This window comes from Saprolegnia diclina, assembly GCF_000281045.1.
Source record: "Saprolegnia diclina VS20 unplaced genomic scaffold supercont1.45, whole genome shotgun sequence".
In the NCBI taxonomy this organism is placed as follows: Eukaryota; Oomycota; class Saprolegniomycetes; order Saprolegniales; family Saprolegniaceae; genus Saprolegnia; species Saprolegnia diclina.
Window position 1 is genome coordinate 465571 of NW_008246112.1, and position 23615 is coordinate 489185.

Genomic DNA, 23615 nt, shown 5'->3' on the forward strand with positions numbered 1-23615 from the left:
GTTGGCATGTTCCGTTTGAAATCAGTGTCGATCATTGGAAAGAAGGTATTAATCCTATCATTTCGATGATAATCACTACAGCTAGTCATTCATTTAGATGTCGTAGACGCGTGCGGCTAACTCGCAGCAAGCTGCAAGGTCACCATAGCACACGAATACATTGCTTTCGGGAGTTTGTTGAGGGAGAATATCCATCGGGTATGATAAATCCCGAAGAAGGTCCCAGTGTATAGTGCTATATAGAGGTTGAAGTGAAATGTAACCTAGGCACCCGAGGTTCTTCCTAACGGAAGTAGGAAGACCCTTGAAACTATGCCGGCCAGATCTGCTTTCGGCAGGATTTGGAGGGAGTGTGTTCATTCACGAAATATATCGTACACCTCCTAATGAGTACCTGCCCATATGTAATTATGCAGATCGTACATATTTGATCGAGGGGATGATCAGGGTTAAAAAGCTCTTAGATGGTTAGTCAACACGTAAGCTTCAGAGTTGGATTATCTGTATAGCATCACGCCATCCCCGTTGAAGAAAATCAAAAGCACAAGTCAGAGCAAGGATGATAATGTTCTCGTCACAGACCAAACCTTTAGGCTGGATCAGAGAGATTCCCATTTTATCAAATTCATCACTCTTGTACAAGAAAAATGCAGAGAATAAAAGATTATAAATTGATTGGAGATCAGATAGGAGCGAAAGACATTGCTGATGTTAGTTCATCATAAATTTTCAGTTGAACTATGCATATTCAAATCATCAAGTCGCCAATCGAATACAGAATTATACGTAGAAGGAAGATGTAGCTCAGTAGGAAGGCAGCAGAAAGAGTTTCGTTGTTTCATGACATGACGTAAAGCCATAGCTCAAAAACACATATCCTTTCATTCATCGTGGCTACGTGAAAAACTAATATACAGATAGAAAAATGCAGCGAAGGAGGATTCAGGCAGTATGAATAACTAGGGTCCACAGCAACCGCGTTGGCAAACGCGTTCGGAAGGTGTCCTAAGTAAGTTTCACATCATAATCCGTCGCGGACACGCTCTCTGTGAAGAGAGCGTAGCGTACTACAACTACTCGATATCCAGGTCGATCAAACCATCACTGTGCAAGCACAGAGTCTTTCGGTCTAGTCAGCTTCGATCTTATGGGGAAAGAAGGTATATCTTTTCATTTCGACCAGGCGGACTATTGGTGCTACTTCGACGAGGCAAATGCAAGAATGAGTTACGTCGACGCCAGCGTTCCCGTCCGGATAAGGTCGCCACATGAGTGGTTCCCGAGCGCAGTGCCAGTCGACAGGCGCTATCCGGATACCTCGGACCAGAGCCAATCAAATCGCACCACGAGCACCAGTGCGAAACGGCGCGGGTGCGATGGATGAAAACACGCAACGTTTCCGATCTCCACCTTTTCACCGAGGCATGCTTGGCGTCGCTGCCATCAAGTACAATGTCGTCTATTCTACCGGTAGTATAGATGATGCGAGTGGTGCTAAGGTCCTAAGAGATGGAGAAAGCAGCGCGATGAAGGTTGCATGTTGAAGCTGCGATGTGGTCGATCAGAGCAGGTCGCTGCACGCAAAGGGCTCGAAATTGTGCTCGAGGTGGGGAAGCAAGGCCAAACAAGCGACACCGCCATGTGCATTGAGAACGGTAGCTCAAGGACACGTGCGTAAAGCTAGATGTGACGCGGAAGGCTTTATCGCGCTTTGTTTATGTGCTGTACCATCGACAAGCAGTGCGCGTGGAGCATCCTTCCCGTGACTCCTTGTTGACATTGTGTATCAACACAAGACGATGTCCATTCTACCGTAGGCTAGCCGGCACGTGCGCATTCGTACCGGGTATCGCAACGTCGCCGTCCTCGAAGGACCAACTCTTCTTGAGATGCGCTGTGGTTTGGCACGATGCAGTCCTCGGATGGCTTCAGTAATCGTGACTTGGCCCAATAAACGCTGTTGGGCAAAGGCGAGTTTACGGCCGCAGTACTGTCGAAGTGCTCGAACTAGTAACTGATTTCACCTATGTCCTGGCAGTAGGTGTCGGGATGCAAACGAACGGAGCTGCATGCCGCAATTTCCTCTGTGTAGCGCTCCTATGCAGTGCTCCTAAAAGTGGTGCTGCCTCTAGCACTTGACGTCAGAAAACACATCGCTCTCGGTCAACTCCTCGAATCGATTCGGACCCGAGTCACGTTTGGCCAAGTTTATTCCATTGTCTTTGGCTTTCTGCAGTGCGACCGTACATCCACGCCGTCCACCCTTGCGTGGTAGCCTCATACATTCTTCACGCGTCGTTGTGCTTGGACACACACAACCTGCGAAGCTTTACGTAGACGTACTAGCTGTAGTCCAACGAGGTTGCGTGTGCAGTTGATCGTGCGACTACGAAGGACAAATAGCGTCCCCAGTTGTTCGAGCCCCTGCGGCGAGACGCGATGAACCGAATATACTTGATGCACCTTGCGTCGACCACCAGGATGAGTTTGTCGCTCGCCTCGAGACCGTCCGACTCGTTCTCGAGACTTCTTGTTGCAACCAGGGTAGCACGATGGTCAAATGAGTTGCACGGCCTCGACTACTGCACTTACTATCAATACGTTCTAGTGTTGAAGCCGAACGACGCGAATGGGCATCCCCGTTCTAACAACTAGTACTACCGTCCTACTGCCCACCGCAGTATGATCCGGCGAATATGTTAAGAGCACTGGCAAGGATCAATAACTCGTACACAGATCGTAAACCGATCCTTGGTCCTGTTGTCCACCAACCAACCATATTAGTAGCGTCCGATTAATCCAGGAGAAGCGTGTTTGTGGTACTACAGCGGACGACCGCCACGCACTGTTCAGTAGAATTAATCGAAGAAGCGGTACTTATGTACCTGGCGCATGGTCCTGTTGTGTGTGGTCGAGAGGATGCTTGCAGCCTTCCCGAGCCCACACGAGCAACTAAGCTCAAAGCTATGGAGCCATGATAGGCACGTACTGGATGTATATACACCTATTGAGTAGACGCAAATGAATGAGCAGTCGCTACTCTCGTCTTTGGTCGCAGTATCCTACCCACGCTCCAATTCAAATTTGCCCGCGCGAATGGCCTTTTCGCGGCATGTGATTGGCTACTTGGGGAAACGGCGCGCGGCAAACCAATTTCAGCCAATAAGAAACGCCATTGCGCGCACAGCCCTGGTGCTGTCCGGGGAAACATGATCGCAGCAGCATCGTAGCGCCCCTTGGAAATGCTGAGCTTCGGAAGGATATGAGCGCTCGGTCACGGTACGTGCCGCCGGTAGCAGTCGGTGTGATGCGTGGGGGTTTCGCCATCAAAATATTCATTCTGATTGGGCCAAAAGGGCGTGACATGGACGCCAATTGGCTAAAAAAGAAACGCGGCAAAAAGTGCGCGCAAACGAGCATGTTTTTGGCCAATCAGCGACGACGTATTTTCAATTTCAAACCTGACGCAAATTATTTTCCGAATTCGACGCCCAGGATGGAACCTCTGGCCTCCCCGACCGCGACGTGGAAGCGTCAGAAGAAGTTCACGCCGACGCGGTCCGTCGTGGCGTCGCCCCAGGCCATGAAGACGCGCAGCCGCCGGACGTGCCAAGCGCTCCTCTTCAGCCCCGAGCCCGAGCCGGCGGCGAAGCGCGTCAAACTGGACATCGCCGAGAGCCCCAAGACCGAGGTCGAGGACGACGCCGCCGCCGACGACATCGGCGAGGAGGTGCTTTCGGGCTTTACGAGCAGCTCCAAGATTGAAGACGTCGGCCTCTTCAACTGCGACCAGGACGTCGAGTTCTCTGGTGGGCTCTATGGCGAAGGCACGGACGGCAAGGTGAGCGCGTGCAGCGTCCACGGGCAAAAGGTCGCATTGAAGCGCGCCAAGCCCCACGACGGCTTTACGAAGGAGCAGGCCAAGCACAAGACGGCCGTCGAGCTGCACTACCTGCGCCGCGTCCGCCACAAGCCCGGCTTCATCCAGTGTCTCGGCATGTGCGATGGCATTGAGCACACGTGCATTGCGCTCGAGGTCATGGACTGCAAGCTCAGCGACTATCAGCGCAAGCGCATGGGCCACAAGAAGCCGTTTCCGCAAGCGGTCGCACATCGGCTGCTCAAGCAGATTGCGCAAGCCATGATGATCCTCCACGAAGAGGTCGACGCGGCCCATGGCGACCTCGCTTGCCGCAACATCCTCGTGCGCATGCCACCAAAAGGCTTTGAAGACAAGTTTGATCCCGAGATCAAGCTCAGCGACTTTGGCCGCATCAAAACGAAGGACGACGAGCCGCCGATCCTCAAGTCCAACTTTAGCTTTTACAAAAACGCGGACGTCGGGTCCTTTGGCCGGGACGTACTCTACCGTCTCCTCGTCGGCGACGTGCTTCCGGCGACGGCGCTCGAGTCGCGGTCGCTCCACCGCCTCCTCCAGGACAGCGTCGTCAAGGCGCTGCCAGACGGCGCCGCGGCCGCCCTCGGCCCGTACGAGCATCTCTTCAAAAAGTGCGTCGCGTGGGGCGTGCGCCCGTCCTTCCGCATGATCCACGACCACCTCGATTCGCTCGAGGTCTTCGAGTCGTTTGAGAACGGTCTCTTTCCGCTCAAGCCCAACCTCTCGCAGACGCCGACGTCGACGACCAAGGCCGGCACGGACCCGTCGCTCGTGTCGCCCAACCTCGACGGCATCAAGCGCAACCTCGCCTACCAGCTCTCGTCGCAGAGCAAGTCGGTCTCCAAGAAGCAGCTCGACATGATGTACCAGTCGCCGCCGGCCAAGACAAAAGAGAACGTGACGCCGGTCGCAGAGAAGGTCAACTGGCTCCGGCCGCGCTCCGTGGGACCGACAAGTGGGACGACAACGACCGCCACGAGTGCGTCCAAGCCCGGTGGCGCGTCGCGCCGGTCGCTCAAGATTCTGAGCGAGATCTCCAAGCAGCGCTACTTGAGCAACAAGCAGCCATAGTCCAGACCATTGGTTCCGTCACGTCGCCTTATTTACTGTCCATACACCTATAATACATTGATGTAATCCCTGGACGTGAGAGCTTGTTCAGACGTCTTGTCGCCATGACGATGCTGCGTCAGCGCTGTGTTTAAACAGAGCGTCCTCCACTGGCGCATCGCTGCTTCGATCCTCGTCGACCCTTCGAGGTACTTGGTCGTAGGTCCAGTGTTATGACAACATTAGCTCATGAGCGAGAAGACTGCTCGTCGACTCTCGAGTCGCTGGTGTGGCGGGGCCGCCGGAAACCGCGCCATTTTTATCCGGCGCTCAATGGTGCGGCGGTTGGTTTATCCGGATAATCGACCTGGGGCGCATATTCGGAAGATATCGCCATCGGCCCGCAGCAGCAGCATGGGACGAAACGGATCGAAGCGCCGGCGCGGCCGCCATGCCGAGGCGATCGACGTGGAAGACCATGAGGACGAGGGCGACCGCATGGACATCCTTGCTCGGCTGCCACAGAGGGTGCGAGGAAGGGTGCATGATGATGACCCGCATGGCAACGATGCTTCATAGGACGACACGATGGAAGAGGACGACGCGGACGAGTACGAAGAAGCGGTTGACGGTGAAGAAGAAGCAGTCGACGATGGTGAAGGTGGCGAGAGCGATGTCGAGGAGAATGAGAACGACGACGACAATGACGAAGAAGACGACGACGACGATGAGGCAGCGCAAGAGGTTGCACCGACGTATCCGCGGCGATCACGACGCCACTCGCACAACCCCACAGACGAAGACGACGACGTCGTTGTCATCGAGACGAACCGGCGCACGACGCATGTACGACCTTATTTTGCCATGACTTGCACCTCTATCCTCAATGTCCTAGGACCGAGCCGAGCACCGAGCCGCGCGTCGATCGTCGCATCGATCGTCGCTTGCCGACGACAGCGAAGTGGATGCTGCTTTTGCAGCTGAAGAGTCGCGCCGGGCGCGTCGTGCACGACGCGACGAAGTCATGGACGTGGACGAAGCACCCGCTGCAACGTCGCGCAGCACCCGACGGAATCGTCGCGCCGTCCACGAAGATGATGCAGTCGATGAGAACGAGGACGAGGACGAGGACCATGGGCATCGCCTCGAGCGCTCGTCGCGACGCCGCACACGCCGGTCCAACGACGTTCACGATGACGAAGACGAGGACGAGGAGACGCCACCGACGACCAAAGCCTACACGTTCCGGAACCGATCGCAGCGCCACTTTCGCTACACGCCAGACGAGCCTGTGAAGCGCTTGAAGCGCGAGCCCGTCGTCGACGACGGCAACCAGTCATCCGAGAGTACGCGGCAAACGCAAGCGATGGACCGGGCGCGGCGCTACGCGTTGCGGCAGCAGCAGCACCACGAGGACGGGTTTCTCGAACAAGCTGCGACCGGCGCGCTCCACAAGCCGAGCCGCCGACGCCCGAAGCGTATCCGCGAGCTCTTGGACGAAGTCGAGTCGCTTCACGCGGGCAGCGACTCGCCGCCGCCATTGAACTTGAGTGCTGGCTACTCGCTCCGCAACCGCAACACGATCCGGCGGACGGTCTCGACGTACGAGACGCTGGCAGCAGCCGAGACGCGGCCATCGTCCAAGACGTCGAGCAACCCGTACAGCGACTATTTGAGCCGGCGCAGCAAGAAGGAGTACGAACCGCCGCGCCATCGTCGGCAACGCAAACCCGCAGGCAGCTCATCGGACGACGACGACGAAGACCGCATCGTCAAGCGCCACAAGCGCGAAGTGCACGCGATTTTGCCCCTCAACGACACCTCGGGCAAGAACGGGCAGCTGCGCGCGGACGTGGCGCCGATCGAGATCGACAAGTCGGTCAACTGGGACTCGGTCGGCGGTCTCCACTCGCACATCAACGCACTGAAGGAGATGGTGCTTTTGCCGATGCTATACCCCGAGTTTTACACCAAGTACGGCGTCACGCCGCCGTCCGGGGTCCTCTTTTACGGCCCACCGGGCACGGGCAAGACGCTCATGGCGCGCGCGCTCGCCAACAGCTGCACGGACCAGCACATTACGTTTTACATGCGGAAGGGCGCTGACTGCTTGAGCAAGTGGGTCGGCGAGGCCGAGCGCCAGCTGCGGCTCCTCTTTGAACAAGCCAAGCGCACGCAGCCTTCCATCATCTTTTTCGACGAGATCGACGGCCTTGCGCCCGTGCGCAGCGCCAAGCAAGACCAGATCCACGCTTCGATCGTCTCGACGCTGCTGGCTCTCATGGACGGTATGCCCCGGGTCACGAGAAATGTATAAGGTGTGGAGCATATGCGTGTGCTAGGTCTCGACGGCCGCGGTCGCGTCATTGTGATCGGCGCCACCAACCGGTTGGATGCGATCGATCCTGCCCTACGCCGCCCCGGTACGCTCGGTGCTGTGTGACGTCGCTCATGTATGCATGTAGGCCGCTTTGATCGCGAACTCGGGTTCACCTTGCCCAACGTGGAGGACCGCGCTGCGATGCTGCAGATCCACACCAAGTGCTGGCAGCCGCCGCTCGCACCGACCTTTCGCATGGAGTTGGCCAAGCAGCTGCATGGCTATTGTGGCGCCGACATCAAGGCCCTCTGCGCCGAGACCGCTCTCGTCGCGCTCCATCGCACGTATCCGCAAGTGTATGCGAGCACGGCCAAGCTCGCGATCGACGCGTCTTCGATCCAGATTTCTCGCGCGGACTTTCACGTTGCCTTCCGAAAGGTCAAGCCCGCTTCCCACCGCAGCCACCAAACGCTCGCGCAGCCGCTGCCGACCATGCTTGCCCCACTCCTCGAGGTACGCCTATGACCCGCACGCTGTTTTATACCAAATGATCCGTGCGTAGGATGCTCTGGAAGCCCTTGTCGAAAAGATTGCGGCCGCGTTCCCGATTGCGACCCAGTCGTTTGATCGGTCGGCCACGCCAGCGGCCCACGCAGGCGCGTCATCGGGTCCGTCCATTTTCCTCGCCGAGCACCACGATGCGTCGTGCCATGCGTGCGGTCTCGACGTCGGCGACGCACCTGCTCTGCGCTGCGAGACGTGTCCGCGCTCGCTGCACGCGGCGTGCGCTCCGATGTCGGGTATCGTGTGTAGCGGCTGCGCCATGAGTGCACTTGTCGTACTGCCGGCGCAGTTTGCGAGTGCCCAGGCGACGCGTGTTCTGGTGCACGGCGCCGATGGCATGGGCCAGAGCCCACTCCTTGCTGCGCTCTTGCACCGCTTTGAGCGCCTCCTCGTCTTTTCGCTGGACCTGCCATCGCTCTTGAGCGACATCAACCACCACAACCTGGAAGAAGCCATGCTCGGGCAGCTCAAGGAGGCCAAGAAGAGCACCCCAAGCATCGTTGTCTTGCCGAACGTGGACGTGTGGTGGCACCACACAAGTGTGACGGCGCACGCGCTTTTGGAGATGTTTTTGCGTGACTGCCAACACTTGCCGCTGCTGTTGCTTGCTACGTCGTCGACACCGAGCGCGTCACTCCCAGCCGAGCTGCAGCGCCTTTTTGGCGCTGCCTCGACGGTCGCCGTTGCTGCGGAGCCCCCGTCAACAGCGTCACGCCGCCGGCTTTTCCAAGCCGTGTTTGCCGCCTTTACGCGACCGCCCGTCAAGGCCCTCAAAGCGCCGGCGCCGATTCCGCTGTTGGCGCCGGTGGTGGCGCCCATCAAGGAAGACGTGATCGTTGTCGACGACGGGCTGACGCTGCGGCACGAGCAGGAAGCGCACCACTTGCGCGAGCTGCGCATCTTTCTCGGGATGGTCATCGACTATTGCATGGAGCAGAAGAAGAACGCGCCGTTCTTGTACCCGGTCGACCCGGACGACGTGCCGTCGTACTACAGCGTCATTACGCGCCCCATGGACCTGAGCTTCATGCGTGAAAAGGTCAACGACGGCGAGTACGACACGTACGAAAGCTTCCTCAAGGACATCCAGCTCATCGTGCGCAACGCCAACGAGTTCAACCCGCGCGGCTGCCCAACGCGGTAGTTGCTGGTGGTCGATGTACCGGCATTCTCATGGTCGCTTGTAGCTACGTGGCGCACGCGGCGGCGGCCATGCAAGACAATGTCATGAGCTTTGGCCACCGTTTCCGGCAGCAACAGGGCTACGACTTGTTTGCCAAGTGCCGCGAGATCAGCAAGCTGCGTGAGAAGGAGGCTGGCAAGCCGCGCAAGCGGCGCTTCGCACCCGCACGCAAATCGCAGCGCATCATGGAGGACGGCGACGAGGGCGGCGAAAACGAAGCAACCAACGAGGCGACCGTCGACGAGCCAACACCCGAGCAGCCGGACGCGACGCCGGAAGCATATGCATCGTTCGAGGTCGGCGACAAGGTGTTTGTGGAGAGGCGCACGATGCCAGGCATGAACAAGCTCGGTGGCGCCGGCATTGTCACTGACGTCCACATGAGCACGGACGACGACGACGACGTGCCGTACTATTCCGTCAAGTACGTCGTCCTCGGCGGTCTGGAGAAGCGGGTGCGTCGACGATTGCTTGGCGCGACATGCTATATGTATATGGATTAGATTCATCCCAAGTACCTCCGCCTGCTGACCGACGACGTGCTGAAAGACTCTTTTGAGATCAAGCGCTCGGACCCGTCGCTATCGACGAGCTCGGCAAAACACCCGGCGCAGCCGAGCACCGCGTCGCTCGAGAAGCACCATTTCGACACGGTGCTCTGGCCGACGCTGTACCAAGAAGGGTGGGAGCGCGTGCCGTGGGCCGACCCGACCAGCGAGAAACCAAAGTGGATCCTTGTCTCGACCGTGCCGCCGTCGGCGCCCGATGTGTGGACCAAGGACTTTATGGACTCGGTGCAGAAGGACCTTGTGTGGTTTACGTCCCGCAAAGCAGCGCTGGCGTACATCAAGTCGGACGCGGAGCTCTCGGCCAAGTGCTTTGGCCAACGCTTTTTAGACGAGAACGCGACGACGCCGGTGAGCCCTCGCCACGCCTCCAAGGCGCGTCTCGAGGACGAACAGCGGCAAGTCGCCGAGACGTTTCGCATGGCGCAGGAAGACAAGCCGGCTGTTGAGGCGATAGTGGTCGAGACTCTGGTCGACGACGAAGCGAGCTGCGACCCGCCGTTCGTCTGCGACGAGGTGCCACACCTCTTCTAACCCTCGCCTTGCTGAGCTTGTCCCAATATAGGTGGCCATGTCGGAAATGCTTAACATGATGGTCGACAAGACGGACGGATGGTCGGTCGACACGCTCGTCGCCGAAGTGCACGCGCTGCATCTGCTCGGGGCCGCCCACGAAGCCGCGTTTGATCGCACCGCGCTCCTCGAGGTGAACCGATTTCATACAAAAAGCCATATCTCATCCCCTCTAGGCGGTCACCACGCGCGTCGCTGCCCACTAGAAACTGCATTGTACAGCGTTCTTGATAACTAGAGAAGGGTCGCTTGCTTCAACTGCAGGCACCCACTTCAACTTCGACGTGGCCCTCAAATGAGGCGCTTTTTACACTTGATTGTTGTATGTCCCGCGTGGCGATCCTAGTGGATCCTGAACTTGCACCGAATTTCAAGGGGCGAATGTACGTACGATGTACGTCTTGGGGTTTGTATGTACCCAAGTCGAGTTGAAGTGGGAACCCAATCTTTCAGTTTGAGATTGACCGCCGAGCGCAATGGTGGCAGTGCGTTGGGTGCTCTCGGTGCTAGCGACGGCGTCGGCCTGCACCATCATCGCTGTGGGCAAAGACGTACGCTGCTTTCGATCGGCCGCTGGGCGCTAAGGTCTTGTAGGCGTCGAGCACGGGGTCGCCGCTCGCGACGCACAACGCCGACTGCGGCAACTGCGACTTTCGCATCGGCAAGGTCCCTGCCAAGACGTTCTTGAATGGCTCGAGCCGGCCCATCACGCGCTTTCGCCTCGAGTACCCTCGCTACGGTACGCGATCTGCACGCATGCATGCCTCTGACGACGACGTAGTCGGCGACGACCGCGGCGACACGTTCAAGCTCGCCAACGTCGACACGACCATTTACAACTGGACCGAGACGCCAGCGATGGGTTCGATTCCGCAGGTGCCGTCGACGTACGCGTACCTCTCGGGTCTCTACGGCATCATGAACGAGCACCAAGTGTCGATCGGCGAGAGCACATGCGGCGGGAAGCTCGTGGCCGCGCCCGTCTCGGACGGCGGCAAAGCCCTCTTTGACGTCTCGGAGCTGACAAACGTGGCCATGGAACGCGCGACGAATGCGCGGGAAGCGATTGCCCTCATGGGCCACCTCGCCGAGACGTTTGGGTACTACGGCGCCGACTGGTCGAGCCCGAACGCGGTGCTCGAGGCTGGCGAAGCACTCGTTGTGGCCGACCCGATCGAAGCGTGGATCGTGCACTTTCACCCGGATGACACGGGCGCGTCCGCGGTCTGGGTCGCGCAGCGCATCCCTGATGGCCACATCACGGCGGTCGCCAACCAGTTTACCATCCGCGAGGTCAACTTGACCGACAGCGCCAACTTTATGGGCTCCACAAATATGGTCGACGTCGCGATTCGCGCCAAGCTGTACGACCCGTCGGTCAATGGCACCTTTGACTTCACCCGCGTGTACGCGCAGCCCATCACGCCAGACCAGTATTACGCCACGCGGCGCGTCTGGCGCGTCTTTACGCTCGCGAACCCGAGCCTCGATCTCTCGCCCTTGACCGATATCTACGCCTCAGACTATCCATTCTCGGTGCCAGTCGCATCGACCCTGGGCCCGCAAGATCTTATGCGCTACATGCGCGACCACTACGAAGGCACGCCGTTCGACATGACGCAGGGTCCGGCCGCAGGGCCGTACGGCAACCCGGACCGCTACGGTACATCATATTTGAGCGTTGAGTTTGCCTCTTGAGATTGAGTTTGCACTTGTAGACATCAACGGCAACGGCAACATGACGCGCGCCACCGCGATGACGGGCCATTTCGAGCGCGCGATCTCGATCTTCCGCACGAGCTTCTCGTTCGTCTCGGTGGCCGATAAGGCAGACCCGTCGCTCGGGCTCATCTGGTTTGGCCAGTACGGTCCGCACGCCACGTCATATGTGCCCATCTTTACACACGTGACCGAGGTCCCCAGCGAGTACGCGCGCGGGTCGCTGCACGCGTACGACATGGAGGCGTCGTTCTGGGCGTTTGCGATCGTCGGCAACTGGGCCTCGCGCTTCTACCTCTTTGCGCATCCGGTCGTGGCCGCGGTCCAAGACAAGCTCGAGAGTGCGGCGCGCGCGGCGTTGCCATCGATCCATTCGGAAGCCACGTCGCTTGCGTCGACCAAAGGCGACGACGCGCTCCGGGCGTACCTCACCTCACAGTCCAAGCAGCTCGCGACGACCACGCACAGCGCATTTGTGAATCTCTTTGGGACGCTCGTGACCACGTTCCACGATGGGTACATGATGCGCAACTTGACGGCCGGCACGCTCTCGGCGCAGTCGCTCTTCTACCCGCAATGGTGGCTCGAGAACGTCGGGTACTTTGCAGCGCACGACGACATGCCGACGTTCATCACGAGCAACGAAGGCGCGTCGACCATGTTTTTCATGGGCGTCTTCCTCCTCGGGTCCTTTGTCTGCCTCGCCATCGGGTTTGGCCTCGGCATGTACCGCCAGCGCGGCTACGTGCGTATCAACTAGGACCAGCGATCAATACACCTGGCTTTTCTTTGCACAAAGCACGCGTCCGGAAGCTCCATTTCACGAGACTGTACTTTCAATGTATCAAGTGGTTTGCGCTAAAATGGCGCCGACTCAAATGCACGATGAGGCTATTTCGACCCAAACGTCGTGTTTGTTATTATTGCTACCCGTCTCGCTACTGCAGGTGGACGTAGCCGCGCTTAACGCGGTGGCTGCGACGGCCAATGGCATACCCTAGTGCAACACTGCCAAGGGCGACGACGACGAGGACAAAGATCACGGCGCCCGAGACAACCTCTGAGCTTGGCACATCTGTGTTGCCGTCGTAGTACCCGACGCTCTCGAGGTACCACTTTGGGTATCCCATCGCGCGCACCGTCATGTCCTCTTGGTCAAAGGCGCTCATGATGTAGCCGTCGTGGAACGACGTGACGAGCGTCGGCAAGAGCGCGTGGAACGCAGCGCGCGCCGCGTCCGTCCACGTTGTCGTCGCGTTGGTGAGGAAGGCGGCGGCGGCGGCGTGGCCCTGCGACGCCAAAAGCGCTTTGGCCTCGCGCTGGATACCAGTTTGCGCTACGAGCCAACAATCAAGAAAGTATCAATGTATCAGCGTACCGGCAAACGCGCTGGCTTCAAAGACGGCTTGAACGCTTGCGACGACCGGATGTGCAAACTTGTAGAAGCGACTCGCGTAGTTGCCGACGACAGCGTTGGCCCAAAAGGTGAAGCTCGGATCGTACTGCCGGAGCGTGCCCCGGGAGAGGCCGCGCGGGACCGCATCAATGTGCGCGTACACCGGTGCATACGCCGTGGCGTGCGGTGCATAGGGGCCAAACCTAGCCCGCGCATGACGATTCGGTCCAGCGCACAAGAGAATTAGTACCAAAAGAGACTCTGGATCGGATCTGCCGCGTCAGGTACCGTCACGAACGTGTACGTGGCGCGGTAGATGCCGATCGAGCGCTCAAATTGGCCGCCTGCCGCGTCCGGGCCGACGCGGAAGCGATCGGGCGACCCGTACGGGCCCGCGCCCGGGCCTTGCGTCAAGTCAAACGGTGTGCCCTCGTAGTGGTCGCGCTGGATGCGCATGAGGTCTTGCGGCGACAAGGGCGTCTCGATCTACGAATCACATCTTATCGCGAACCCACAGGAGGGCTAGGCTACCGGAATCGAGAACGGGTAGCTGCGCGAGTAGACGTCCGTGTACGGGCTGAGCGTGACGTTGGGATTCGCCAGCGAAAAGACGCGCCACACGCGCCGCGTGTAGCCGTACTGCTCGGGGTCGTGCTGCTGCAGCGCGTACGCGACGGTGAAGTCAAAGGCTTCGGTCCCGTCCCAAAACCCATTGCGACTCGCGACCTCCAGCATGTTGGACGACCCGAGAAAGTGCTTGCTGTCGCTCAAGTTGACGCTATGAATCACAAACTGGTTGGCGATCGCCGTGATGTGGTCGTCGGGCACGCGCTGCGCGACCCACACCGCCGACGCGCCCGTGTCATCGGGCAGAATGTGAAACATCCACGCTTCGGTCGTGTCCGTGATCGTGAGCGCTTCGCCGGCCTCTTCGTACACGTCGTCGCCTTCCCACGATGCCCCATAGTACCTGCATGCGAGGATGAGACAGATATGATTCCAGCATCTTAGAGGGCTCTACCCGTAGGTCTCGGCCAGGTGGCCCATGAGCACAATGGCGTCGCGCGCCGTCGTCGTGCGCTCGAGCGCAATCCGCCCGAGCTCGGTGATATCCAAGAGCGCTTTCCCGCCATGAGACACGGGCTTGGCCCAGAGCTTGGCTCCGCACGTGCTCTCGCCCATGCTCAGCTGGTGCTCGTTCATGATGCCGTAGACGCCTTCGAAGTACCCGAACGTTGCGTTTGCTTGAGGAATGCGACCGATGGTCGGCGATGACGACCAGTTGTAGAAGGCCGTCTCGAGGTTTGCACGTGTGTATGCAGGCCCACGGTTCTCGCCAACTGGATGCAATCGATACGTGAGCAAGGGTGGTTGCAGAAAGGGTCGCACCATAGCGCGGGTACTCTTGGCGAAGCAGCGTCACGTCGCGCAGCGAGCCGGGCGTGTGGTTCATGGCTGGGATCTTGATCAAGCGAAAGTCGCAGTTGCCGCAGTCATTCGAGTGCGTCGTCATGGGCGCACCGGTCGTCGACGCCTGCGAATTTAGTTGGTCAATATGCCGCAGTACATAGACTGTACCTTGGCGCCGACGAGAATCGCAGTGCAGCGGTCGGGCTCGACGTAGCGCGCGGCGACGCCGGCGACGGCCACGACCACGGTGCTGAGGCGCATCGGAGGTCTTTCGAAATGTTGCGTTCCGCCCGCCTGTCCAAAGATCGCGCGCATGGATTGGCTCATTTTGGTCCAATCACGAAGCGTTCTCGAGGGCCATCACTGCCGTGCCAGCCGCGTCGGCTGCGTTCTCAGGACAAGGGGCAGTGTCCGGCGACGTGCTGAGCCCATGCCCATGCAGCGATAGCAGCTACACTAGCAGCTGTACTAGTAGGATCTAACCAAGTGCCAGCAGAAGCCGTCGCCGTCGTGGTGAGCATCGGCAGAGAACGTCAAGTTGGTGCTTGCAGGCAGCTGCTGGCGTGTTCCGCTAGCTACTCTTGGGTGGCTCCTTCAACTTGGTTTTTCGAACGCGCATGCGTCATCGCTGAACCATTCCCAGAGATGCGACTGCTCACGGCAAGTGCAACATCGCTTCTGCTGCTCGTTGCGGTGGCGGCCGAGAGCGACCGGTGTACGGCCATCATCGTCGGCGCCAACGTACGACGCCACTGCAACATAGACTCTGCTCACTGGCGAACGTAGGCGTCAACGACCGGCGCGCCCATGACGACGCAAACGGCCGACTGCAGCAACTGCGACTTTCGCTTGCTCAAGGTGCCTTCGCAGACGCACGCACCTGGCGCGATGCGCGATGTTGTCCTCGTCAAGCAGAGCTACCCGCGGTACGTCGGCGACGGCCACGGGCCCATGTACACACGGACCGCGCTGCTTGAAGACGATCTGTACAACTGGACGGCCACGCCCGTGATCGGCCAGATCCCGGAAGTGCCCACGACGTTTGCGTACCTCGACGGCGTCTACGGCGTCATGAACGAGCACCAAGTCGCGTTCGGCGAGAGCACGTGCGGCGCGCGGCTGTGGGCCAAGCCGCTCTCCCAGGGCGGCAGAGCGCTCTTTGACATCGTCGAGCTCTCGCGCGTAGCGATGGAACGCGCGCGTACGGCCCGCGAGGCCATCATGGTCATGGGCCACCTCGCCGAGACCTATGGGTACACTCCAAATGTCAAGATATCAACGTCACCGTATACTAGGTACTATGGCTGCTCGTGGGAAGGCGACGACGTCTTTGCCGAGTCGGGCGAGACGCTCACCGTGACCGACACGACCGAAGCGTGGATCTTTCACATTTTGCCCGATGACACGGGCGCGTCGGCGGTCTGGGCCGCGCAGCGCGTACCGGACACGGACATTGCAGTTGTCGCCAACCAGTTTGTCATTCGGTCGGTCGACGTTAACGACAGCGCCAACTACCTCGCGTCAAGTAACATGTTGGACGTGGCGAAGCGCAACGGTTTCTGGGACGGCGACGACGTCGAGGACTTTGACTTTACCGCGTCCTTCGCCATGGTCCGTGAGCATCCCAACCAATATTACTCGACCCGGCGCGTCTGGCGCGTGTTTACGCTCGCGAACCCGAGCCTCAGCCTCTCGCCCACGACCGACGTGTTTGCCTCCGACTACCCGCTCTCGACGCGGGTGCGTTCTCCAACCGAACAATAGATAGGACTCTGCCTTGGTGTAGCCGGCCATGCTGCTCGGCCCTGCCGACCTCATGCAGCTCCAGCGCGACCACTACGAAGGCACGGCGTACGACTTGACGACCGACAAGGCGTCCGGTCCGTATGGCAACCCCGACCGTTACTGTACGTAGACCCTACCCCGGACATCGAGACTCATGTCATTTTTGCTAGCCACCGGCGCGGCCGACGGGCAATTCGAGCGCGCCATCTCGCTCTTCCGAACAGCGTATTCGTATGTGACGCATGCAAGTGTGCTCGACCCTCGCCTCGGCGTCGTCTGGTAACAAAGCTAGCACAATAGAACGCTAGAGACAATACTGGTAGGTTTGGCCCGTACGCCCCGCACGCTACGACGTACGTACCGATGTATGCTGCCGTCAAGGCGACGCCCGACGCCGCTGCGACCGGGTCCCTTCGGCGCTTTGACAATGCGACGCTGTTTTGGGCAAACGCGCTCGTCGGCAACTACGGAGGCATCTTTTTCAAGTTGACGTCGCCCGTCATTCGCGCGGCCAGCGGCGCGTACGAAGCCGCCGCGCTTGCTGGTACGACTCTCTTTGTTTGAAACGATTATGCAAGCCTATGTAGCCCACGCCGCTGTGACGGCGCACGTCGCGACGCTAAGTAACGCGGACGCCGTCACGTTCTTGACGCAGACCAGCGCGGACGCGACGACCCACGCGCTGGCGTCCGCGACGGCGCTCTTTACAACGCTCGTGACGCGCTTTCATGATGGCTACGTCGTCTCCAACACGACGGCCGACGAGATGAATATTGCGCCGATGGGGTATCCCCAGTGGTGGCTGCGCAGCGTCGGCTACTACGTCAACGACAGCAACGAGGTTCGGGTTGTCGTTGGCGCGCTCATGGGCGCGGCGCTCACGATCGTCGTGCTGGGTGTCGCGGCAGGTTTTGCTGTCGGGCGCTACGTGGCGCTCCAGCAGCCGTCCGTTCGCACAGTCAAGTACTGATAATCAGTAGCGGTACATGTGAGTAGAATCTTCAGTCGCCTCGTTCCTTCCTATAAGCTCCCACGACCGACTTCAAGTTGTTGATCCTTGGAACGAGACTGAGTACGTTCGTCGCACAGAAGACGACTTGGCCGTCGTGAGCCAGACCACAGTCCTAGGAACTCGGGCCCTCGGAGTCCTTGCGATACAAAGGATGCTCGATGACGGCGTTCGCCAAAGATCTGCGACCTCACCCATTGTGAGCCACCAGTGCGGTGTCGATTGCAGTGTCGACGACCGCACTGCGGATGGGTGCGCAGCTGACGGCCTGTCCACCGCGATCCCCGCAACGTCGCTGCAACTTTGGGTGCATAATGAACCCCTGGCTGCAACTTTCATGCAGTGAACGAAGCCGCAGGACAGTACGGTTCGTGCATGTACGTCATTCACGTTCTGTGCAATCGTCGGCGGGTTGTTGTCGCTCGTGCTTGAGATCGCTCACAAATCATTTTTCCAGCCCAAGATCAAGATGGCGTCGACCCAGCCCAAGACGTACCAATCAATCGACGAAAAGTCGCCGATCGTACCGCAAGGCCAAGAGGGGCAGTGGGCCACAGGTATCTTTGGCTGCTTTGCCAATATGGTGCCCAACTGCTGCATGGTGTTCTTCTGCCCGTGCGTCTCGCTCGCGCAGACCGTCCACCGCATCGGGCTGGCCTCGTACACGCGCGCTCTGCTCCTCTTTGGCGTCCTCATTCTCCTCGCCAACGTCCTTCCGACGGCCTTTCCGGACGTTGAGACCTGTCGCCTCGTGGACGGCCGCAATGAGTGCGAACTGCAATCGGCCTCGGGTTCGATCCTCCTCGCAGTGTTTTATCTCGTCCTTGCGGTTCTTATTGCGCACGTCCGCGCCAAGGTCCGCGCCCTCTTCAACATCGCCGGGTCCTTCTTCAATGACTGCGTCTGCGCGCTTTGCTGCGGCTTCTGCACGATCGCTCAAATGGCGACGCAAACAAACTCGTACACGCCCAACGCCTGCAACTTTGGGCCCAAGGACACGCTTGCCGGCTACACCACAGTCTAAAACCCACCGCTTCCCTGGCGATAGGCTACCCTAATCAATACAGCCACTGTGTCAAGCCACAAGCCCTCGGGCGTCCGAAGACGTTGCGTCGGCTGTCGCACGCAAGAGATCGTAGGATGTAGCAGCTCCCTCTCGATCGTCCACCAAATAGAGTCGTGATCTTAACACGAGGTGGGCGTGATGATGCTTTTCGTTACGCGCTTAGGCAAGGACGTAGCCGCGGAGCGTTTCCTTGGGCCCAAAGTTGCAGTCGTTGGGCGTATACGAGTCGGTTTGCGTCGCCATTTGGGCGACCGAGCAGCAGCTGCAGAAGAAGGCGCAGAGGCAGTCTTCGCACGCGTTGCCCGGAATCTGGAACATGCCGCGGATTTTCATGCGCGCGAGCATGATGATCGCGATCGACACGATCGCGCACACAGACGAGATGTAGCCCCAGAAGGACATGGTCGTCGCGCAGAGAGCGAGGCCGCCGCTGTAGTACGTGCACGACGTGTTGCGAAAGTAGCTCGAGAAGCCGGTCGTGAGGTACGACGCGCCAAAGATGACCGCGAGCACGATGAGCGCATTCGAGTACGTGTAGAGGCCGACGCGGTGGACGGTCTGGGCGAGCGAGACGCATGGGCACCAGTATGCCATGCAGCAGTTGGGCACGAGGTCCGTGAAGCAGCCGCAAATGTCGGCCTTCCAGCGACCGACGACGAGGCCGTTGTGGTCGACGGGCGCCGCCTGCATGACCACGGTCGGCTGCACAATGACGACCTGCGGCGCCGGCGCCGCAAAGACCACGTCCTTATCATAGTAGTTGGCGGCCACGGGCGTCGCGTCGACGGGCAGCGCGTCGGCAGGCTTGGTCGGCTCGGTGATGCTCATGCTAGCTGGTGCGGAAAAATGCAAACTGGCGAGCACAAACTATGACGTGATGTTACTCACAACTCCCTTCTTGCGAATGCGAGGCCTCCTCCCGTTGTTATCCCTACAATATGCAAGTTGTTTGTTCACAGCAATACAGCGCGCATCAATTGGTTGTAAGGGAACAACCCAAACCACCCCACGTGGTGGACGTTAGCATAATATTATGGCATGTGGATTTGATGTTAGTATTGAATATTCAGATATACGTATTAAATTACTCTGGCACACAGAGGTCGTGCGTGGGCCCATCGTAATGGCCGATCTGAGCTTGATGGCTGATGACGGCGCACGGAGCGGTACAAATGTGCCGATAGCCCATCCAATAAAGCTCATCCTTAGTAGTAGTCCTTGACGCTGAACGGCTCCTGGCATGGTGGGCAGCAAGAGCTGGCGGCGGGTCATGTGATCGCTGGGGTGGTGCACATTCACTGCTTGGCCGACCGCGCTTCGTGGTTTCGAACGTCAGCACGAGAGACTAGAATTAATGACTGTCATCGCAGTCATGTCCAACGGACATAGACCTCTCAAGTGAGCGCTGCTCGAGTATTGCGCTGCTCCATGACCACGTCCGTGGCACCCACACTGGCGCCCTAACCCTCCTGTGCTGATAACGTTGCAGGCACTGGCAACGCACGTCGAGAGGGAGATGAGGTCGTTTCAGAGTTTTCTGCGGTCTGGCTGCTTCTGCTTCTACGTGTATTCCGGTAAAAAAGCTCCTGCCAGTATGACGACGTGCGCGAGATGGGAGCAGCCGTGCGTGCACATTGCACACCTCGAGCTGTGCTACTTCGACACCAAGCTCGCATTTTGAAACGAATTCGTACACAATTAGTTGGCTCGACAGTGAGAAGTTATGCGTGGTACCCGGGCAGTGTGTCTTTCGGTCCGAACTCGCATTGTGCCGCAGTGTACGCATCCGTGTGCGTAGCGAGTTGCGCGAGCATGCAGCACGAGCAGAAGCACGCGCAGAGACAGTCTTCAATTGCGCTACCGGGAATCTGAAAGAGGCCGCGTACCCGCGTCCGAGTGTGCATGAGCAGCCCGCGCATACAGACGGCCAAGAAGAGACTCACGGCCGGCCACGGGTTCCACGACGCCGTGCATGTGACGACGATGCCGTCATAGACGCAAGCTTGGTGCACAGACGACGAGAGCATCGTCGCAACGAGGTATGTGGCGTAGAGAATGCCGAACGCAATCAGCGTCGACGAGAACGAGTAGAGACCAAGTCGGTGGAGAACTTGGGCGAGCGAGATGCACGGACAGCAGGTCGCCATGAGGCAGTTGGGCACAAGGTCCGTGAAGCAGCCAAAGATGTCGGTCTTCCAGCGCCCGAGAAGGAGTCCGTTCATGTCCACGGCGCCGGCCATGGGCACCGACGCATCGTCCTCGAGGTGCGACATGGGTGGTGCAAAGGGGTCCATGACGGGGATGTACTCGAGCGGCGCCTTGACAGAGCTCAGTGCAGGGCTCATCGTGGACGTGGTAGATTACTCAGTAGCGTAAGAGAGCTGGCGAGTTGTCTGTGCAAGGAACTTACTTGAAGCTGGGCCCACACGGTGAGGACGTACTGCCACAGTCTCTGCCGCGTGAGGAGATTCAGGAGCGTTCCATTCTATCAATGTATCAAACTATCAGCGAAGGGGCAGTGCTCATCGCCACCACGCAGCTTCTGCACCGACATATATGCATGTAGGTAGACGCTCTTGGGCTACGTCTTTCACAAGGATGCAAGTACACTTGAATGTACATCGGATCAAAACGTATCTAAATAAAAATATATGAAAAGATACAAAACATATCAGTCAAAAGCTCAGAGAACGTAGCCGACAAGCGTGTCCTTGAGACCAAAGTTGCAAATGTTGGGCGTGTACGAGTCGGTGTGCGACACCGGTTGGGCGATCGTGCAGCAGCTGCAAAAGCAGAGGCAGGCTTTGCACGCGTTGCCGGGATTCGCAAACCTGCCGCGGACACCCGTCCGGACGTACATGACGACAAACGTGTACCGGTATATGGCCACGAGAGGGTGGAGGGTCTGGGCGAGCGAGATGCACGGACAGCAGGTCGCCATGAGGCAGTTCGGGATCATGCCCGAAAAGCAGTAGAAGATGCCGGTCTTCGAGCGCCCGACGTCGAGCCGTTGGCATCGAGGCCTGCGTCCACAACGACGACGTTCATCGCGACGGCAGGCTTGACGAGGACGGCGTCGGCAACGGGTGCGTACTCGGTCACATGAAAGATTCAAGTTGGAATCGAGTATACTGAAGTGTGTCGTGCACACAATTGGGCATACCGTAAAATATATTGAAAATAAACAAAATATATTGGCCAGGACAAATGCACAATTAGACAACGTAGCCGGCAAGCGTGTCCTTGGGCCCAAAGTTGCAAGCGTTGGGCGTGTACGAGTCGGTGTGCGTCGCCAACTGGGCAATGGTACAGCAGCTGCAGAAGAACGAGCAGAGGCAGTCTTCGCACACGTTGCCCGGAATCGCAAAGATCGCGCGGACGCGCGTCCGGACGTACATGAGCGCGACGACGACGAGGACGGAGACGACCCACATGATGTAGATCCACGCGTTGTAGCCCGAGCAGATCTCGTAGTCGTAGCTCCAGCTGCTGTACGCAACGCAGGTACGGCCGATCGAGACCGCGAGGACCCACGTGAGCACCTGCGCAAGGTACATCGTGGCAAAGACGAGGAGCGTGTTGGTGTACGTGAAGAGGCCGACGCGGTGGAGGGTCTGGGCGAGCGAGATGCACGGGCACCAGTACGCCATGCAGCAGTTCGGGATCATGTCCGAAAAGCAAGCGCAAATGTCGGCCTTCCAGCGACCGACGACGAGGCCGTTGGCATCGAGACCAGCGTCGACAACGACGACGTTCATTGCGACGGTAGGCTGGACGAGGACGGCGTCGGCAACGGGCGCGTACTCGGTCACCGGGACATACTCGGTGGGCGCGTCCGCCTTGGGCGACGGGACGGGCGTCGTCGGCTTCTGGGGCTCGGCGGCCGTGGCGGGTTCCGTGACGCTCATGGTGTAGTTGACCGAGGAAAAGTGAGAGTGGGGATCGGCTTCGAGCGAATGGCGATCCGCTGTTCGATCTTGTTCCTTGCACAGTGTCGTCGCTCGAAATTTTCCAACTGTGTTTCACTATGTACATACGAACCGCAAGTGGTTTCGAACGCACGCACTTCAATAAGCTTCGATGCACACGCGACAGGCCAATGATAACGTGCCTTCCTTGAAGAAGTGTTAGGTCAGGGAGACCGAGGCAGTCAAGGTACGCACGCCATTTCTATTAGGCTCGTGCTCGCAATCACCCGGATCGTCCAGACGAAGGGGGTTGGGAGAAGAAGCGTTTACGAAGGAGGTTGGTTGGGTTGCATTCTTCGCAGGCTTGTTGTTGGAGCGTGCTGGACTTATTGATGGCGGAGGTTTGTCCGGTGAGAATTCAGTGACCGAGTATCTTTGCTCAAGTTTCCCCATTCCCAGCAGTCGACTTTCCACCTGCCTGTCAGCGGTTGTCGCGAAACGAGATTCTTGAAGCTGGAAACTGGTGGGCACAATCAATGGTTATCAGTTCAATCCGACGACCACAGTTTCATAGGCGAAACTTGTCTCGAGACCAGATGACCTTGCTTGAACTTGATTCTTCTCTAGCAACATCATTCAGGCCGAGCTGGCTGGGTGGGCGGTTGAAGAGGGCGATGGTGTTGGCACCCAGGCGCTGGGAGGAGGTGACTTGTGGCTCTTGCCTGGCCTCGTCAGCAAGTCTGTTTTGATTCTGCAAAGTAGCTCCTTCATTTCATGTCTGATCGGTTGAAGAACAAGTTCGAAAACCCAAAGGGAGACGCACTCATGCTCAGACGACAGTGGAGTGGCTCGAAACGTTGTGTCGGTCCACCGCTCTTGGCGCTGCACTAGAACACGGCGCAGCTGTACTGTAGTACTGTAGCGTGGGAATGCTTGACGGCGCACGCAAGAATACGGTTCACTGGCTCGGCTCATCGGCTTGACGACAGTACTACAGAGTAAAGTCGCCTGCTCAACGGTAAGCAAGTCAGCTCACAGATCGCGAGATCGAGGAATACAAGTACGCGATCGCCGATGGGTCGTTCCTGACACGACGCATTCCCACAGGTCGAATCACAGAGCGATCCCGACCCCAAAGCACCAGAAGTGCACTTGACACTTCCACGCA

The 23615-nt window shown here is 58.6% G+C and overlaps 11 protein-coding genes across 12 annotated transcripts in view; 5 read left to right on the top strand and 6 right to left on the bottom strand.

The window, feature by feature from the left end:
- The first annotated feature begins 3467 nt into the window (after window positions 1–3467).
- SDRG_11997 (serine/threonine protein kinase) lies at window positions 3468–5058 on the top strand. The gene has a single exon (XM_008618053.1). It carries the CDS (start codon window positions 3497–3499, stop codon window positions 4967–4969), a length of 1473 nt encoding a protein of 490 aa, XP_008616275.1. The 5' UTR covers window positions 3468–3496; the 3' UTR covers window positions 4970–5058.
- A 256-nt stretch (window positions 5059–5314) lies between these two features.
- On the top strand, window positions 5315–10471 carry SDRG_11998. Of its 2 annotated transcripts, XM_008618054.1 has the most exons (10): window positions 5315–5476; window positions 5528–5794; window positions 5844–7236; window positions 7291–7371; window positions 7414–7781; window positions 7831–8972; window positions 9020–9470; window positions 9519–10097; window positions 10147–10287; window positions 10331–10471. In XM_008618054.1, exons 1-10 carry the CDS (start codon window positions 5363–5365, stop codon window positions 10358–10360), a joined length of 4566 nt encoding a protein of 1521 aa, XP_008616276.1. In that variant the 5' UTR covers window positions 5315–5362; the 3' UTR covers window positions 10361–10471. The 2 variants fall into 2 exon arrangements, with proteins under 2 accessions (XP_008616276.1, XP_008616277.1); XM_008618055.1 differs by having other exon boundaries at window positions 5315–5794.
- A 148-nt stretch (window positions 10472–10619) lies between these two features.
- Window positions 10620–12776, top strand: SDRG_11999 (hypothetical protein). Its single transcript, XM_008618056.1, has 4 exons — window positions 10620–10705; window positions 10749–10893; window positions 10936–11817; window positions 11873–12776. The coding sequence occupies exons 1-4, from the start codon at window positions 10631–10633 to the stop codon at window positions 12631–12633; spliced, it is 1863 nt and encodes a 620-aa protein (XP_008616278.1). The 5' UTR covers window positions 10620–10630; the 3' UTR covers window positions 12634–12776.
- Window positions 12766–14945, bottom strand: SDRG_12000 (hypothetical protein). Its single transcript, XM_008618057.1, has 7 exons — window positions 14848–14945; window positions 14659–14803; window positions 14291–14609; window positions 13801–14239; window positions 13520–13755; window positions 13252–13472; window positions 12766–13209 (listed from the first exon to the last, which is right to left on the bottom strand). Exons 1-7 carry the CDS (start codon window positions 14938–14940, stop codon window positions 12812–12814), a joined length of 1851 nt encoding a protein of 616 aa, XP_008616279.1. The 5' UTR covers window positions 14941–14945; the 3' UTR covers window positions 12766–12811.
- A 78-nt stretch (window positions 14946–15023) lies between these two features.
- On the top strand, window positions 15024–17621 carry SDRG_12001 (hypothetical protein). Its single transcript, XM_008618058.1, has 7 exons — window positions 15024–15420; window positions 15466–15932; window positions 15975–16419; window positions 16466–16586; window positions 16635–16743; window positions 16788–17008; window positions 17052–17621. The coding sequence occupies exons 1-7, from the start codon at window positions 15325–15327 to the stop codon at window positions 17432–17434; spliced, it is 1842 nt and encodes a 613-aa protein (XP_008616280.1). The 5' UTR covers window positions 15024–15324; the 3' UTR covers window positions 17435–17621.
- Window positions 17622–17820: 199 nt separating this feature from the next.
- SDRG_12002 (hypothetical protein) lies at window positions 17821–18655 on the top strand. The gene has a single exon (XM_008618059.1). It carries the CDS (start codon window positions 17943–17945, stop codon window positions 18495–18497), a length of 555 nt encoding a protein of 184 aa, XP_008616281.1. The 5' UTR covers window positions 17821–17942; the 3' UTR covers window positions 18498–18655.
- On the bottom strand, window positions 18610–19397 carry SDRG_12003 (hypothetical protein). The gene has a single exon (XM_008618060.1). It carries the CDS (start codon window positions 19365–19367, stop codon window positions 18699–18701), a length of 669 nt encoding a protein of 222 aa, XP_008616282.1. The 5' UTR covers window positions 19368–19397; the 3' UTR covers window positions 18610–18698.
- A 653-nt stretch (window positions 19398–20050) lies between these two features.
- On the bottom strand, window positions 20051–20988 carry SDRG_12004 (hypothetical protein). The gene has a single exon (XM_008618061.1). It carries the CDS (start codon window positions 20882–20884, stop codon window positions 20261–20263), a length of 624 nt encoding a protein of 207 aa, XP_008616283.1. The 5' UTR covers window positions 20885–20988; the 3' UTR covers window positions 20051–20260.
- Window positions 20989–21222: 234 nt separating this feature from the next.
- On the bottom strand, window positions 21223–21587 carry SDRG_12005 (hypothetical protein; the record flags this gene model as incomplete). The annotated part of the gene is made up of 2 exons (XM_008618062.1): window positions 21223–21525; window positions 21573–21587. 2 exons carry the CDS (start codon window positions 21585–21587, stop codon window positions 21223–21225), a joined length of 318 nt encoding a protein of 105 aa, XP_008616284.1.
- Window positions 21588–21649: 62 nt separating this feature from the next.
- SDRG_12006 (hypothetical protein) lies at window positions 21650–22522 on the bottom strand. The gene has a single exon (XM_008618063.1). The coding sequence runs from the start codon at window positions 22445–22447 to the stop codon at window positions 21755–21757; it is 693 nt and encodes a 230-aa protein (XP_008616285.1). The 5' UTR covers window positions 22448–22522; the 3' UTR covers window positions 21650–21754.
- A 406-nt stretch (window positions 22523–22928) lies between these two features.
- The window catches only part of SDRG_12007 (hypothetical protein), a gene marked incomplete at its 3' end in the record, with an annotated part of 1264 nt that continues 577 nt past the window's right edge, over window positions 22929–23615 (bottom strand). Inside the window, exon 2 of the mRNA XM_008618064.1 lies at window positions 22929–22967. Within this exon, the coding sequence (XP_008616286.1) occupies window positions 22929–22967 (39 nt within the window). The remainder of the gene's footprint in view (window positions 22968–23615) is intronic.

Coding starts and splice junctions, on each gene's coding strand:
- SDRG_12004 (XM_008618061.1), bottom strand. CDS start 20,884: ATGAGCCCTGCACTGAGCTCTGTCAAGGCGCCGCTCGAGTACATCCCC.
- SDRG_11999 (XM_008618056.1), top strand. CDS start 10,631: ATGGTGGCAGTGCGTTGGGTGCTCTCGGTGCTAGCGACGGCGTCGGCC. Junction 10,894..10,935: donor CCTCGAGTACCCTCGCTACG/GTACGCGATCTG, acceptor ACGACGACGTAG/TCGGCGACGACCGCGGCGAC. Junction 11,818..11,872: donor CGGCAACCCGGACCGCTACG/GTACATCATATT, acceptor TTGCACTTGTAG/ACATCAACGGCAACGGCAAC.
- SDRG_12003 (XM_008618060.1), bottom strand. CDS start 19,367: ATGAGCATCACCGAGCCGACCAAGCCTGCCGACGCGCTGCCCGTCGAC.
- SDRG_11997 (XM_008618053.1), top strand. CDS start 3,497: ATGGAACCTCTGGCCTCCCCGACCGCGACGTGGAAGCGTCAGAAGAAG.
- SDRG_12002 (XM_008618059.1), top strand. CDS start 17,943: ATGGCGTCGACCCAGCCCAAGACGTACCAATCAATCGACGAAAAGTCG.
- SDRG_12000 (XM_008618057.1), bottom strand. CDS start 14,940: ATGCGCCTCAGCACCGTGGTCGTGGCCGTCGCCGGCGTCGCCGCGCGC. Junction 13,756..13,800: donor GCTACCCGTTCTCGATTCCG/GTAGCCTAGCCC, acceptor TGTGATTCGTAG/ATCGAGACGCCCTTGTCGCC. Junction 13,473..13,519: donor CCGATCCAGAGTCTCTTTTG/GTACTAATTCTC, acceptor TGCGCGGGCTAG/GTTTGGCCCCTATGCACCGC.
- SDRG_11998 (XM_008618054.1), top strand. CDS start 5,363: ATGGGACGAAACGGATCGAAGCGCCGGCGCGGCCGCCATGCCGAGGCG. Junction 5,795..5,843: donor CGAACCGGCGCACGACGCAT/GTACGACCTTAT, acceptor TCAATGTCCTAG/GACCGAGCCGAGCACCGAGC. Junction 7,782..7,830: donor TGCTTGCCCCACTCCTCGAG/GTACGCCTATGA, acceptor ATCCGTGCGTAG/GATGCTCTGGAAGCCCTTGT.
- SDRG_12006 (XM_008618063.1), bottom strand. CDS start 22,447: ATGAGCGTCACGGAACCCGCCACGGCCGCCGAGCCCCAGAAGCCGACG.
- SDRG_12001 (XM_008618058.1), top strand. CDS start 15,325: ATGCGACTGCTCACGGCAAGTGCAACATCGCTTCTGCTGCTCGTTGCG. Junction 16,744..16,787: donor CCTCGCCTCGGCGTCGTCTG/GTAACAAAGCTA, acceptor CAATACTGGTAG/GTTTGGCCCGTACGCCCCGC. Junction 17,009..17,051: donor CGAAGCCGCCGCGCTTGCTG/GTACGACTCTCT, acceptor AAGCCTATGTAG/CCCACGCCGCTGTGACGGCG.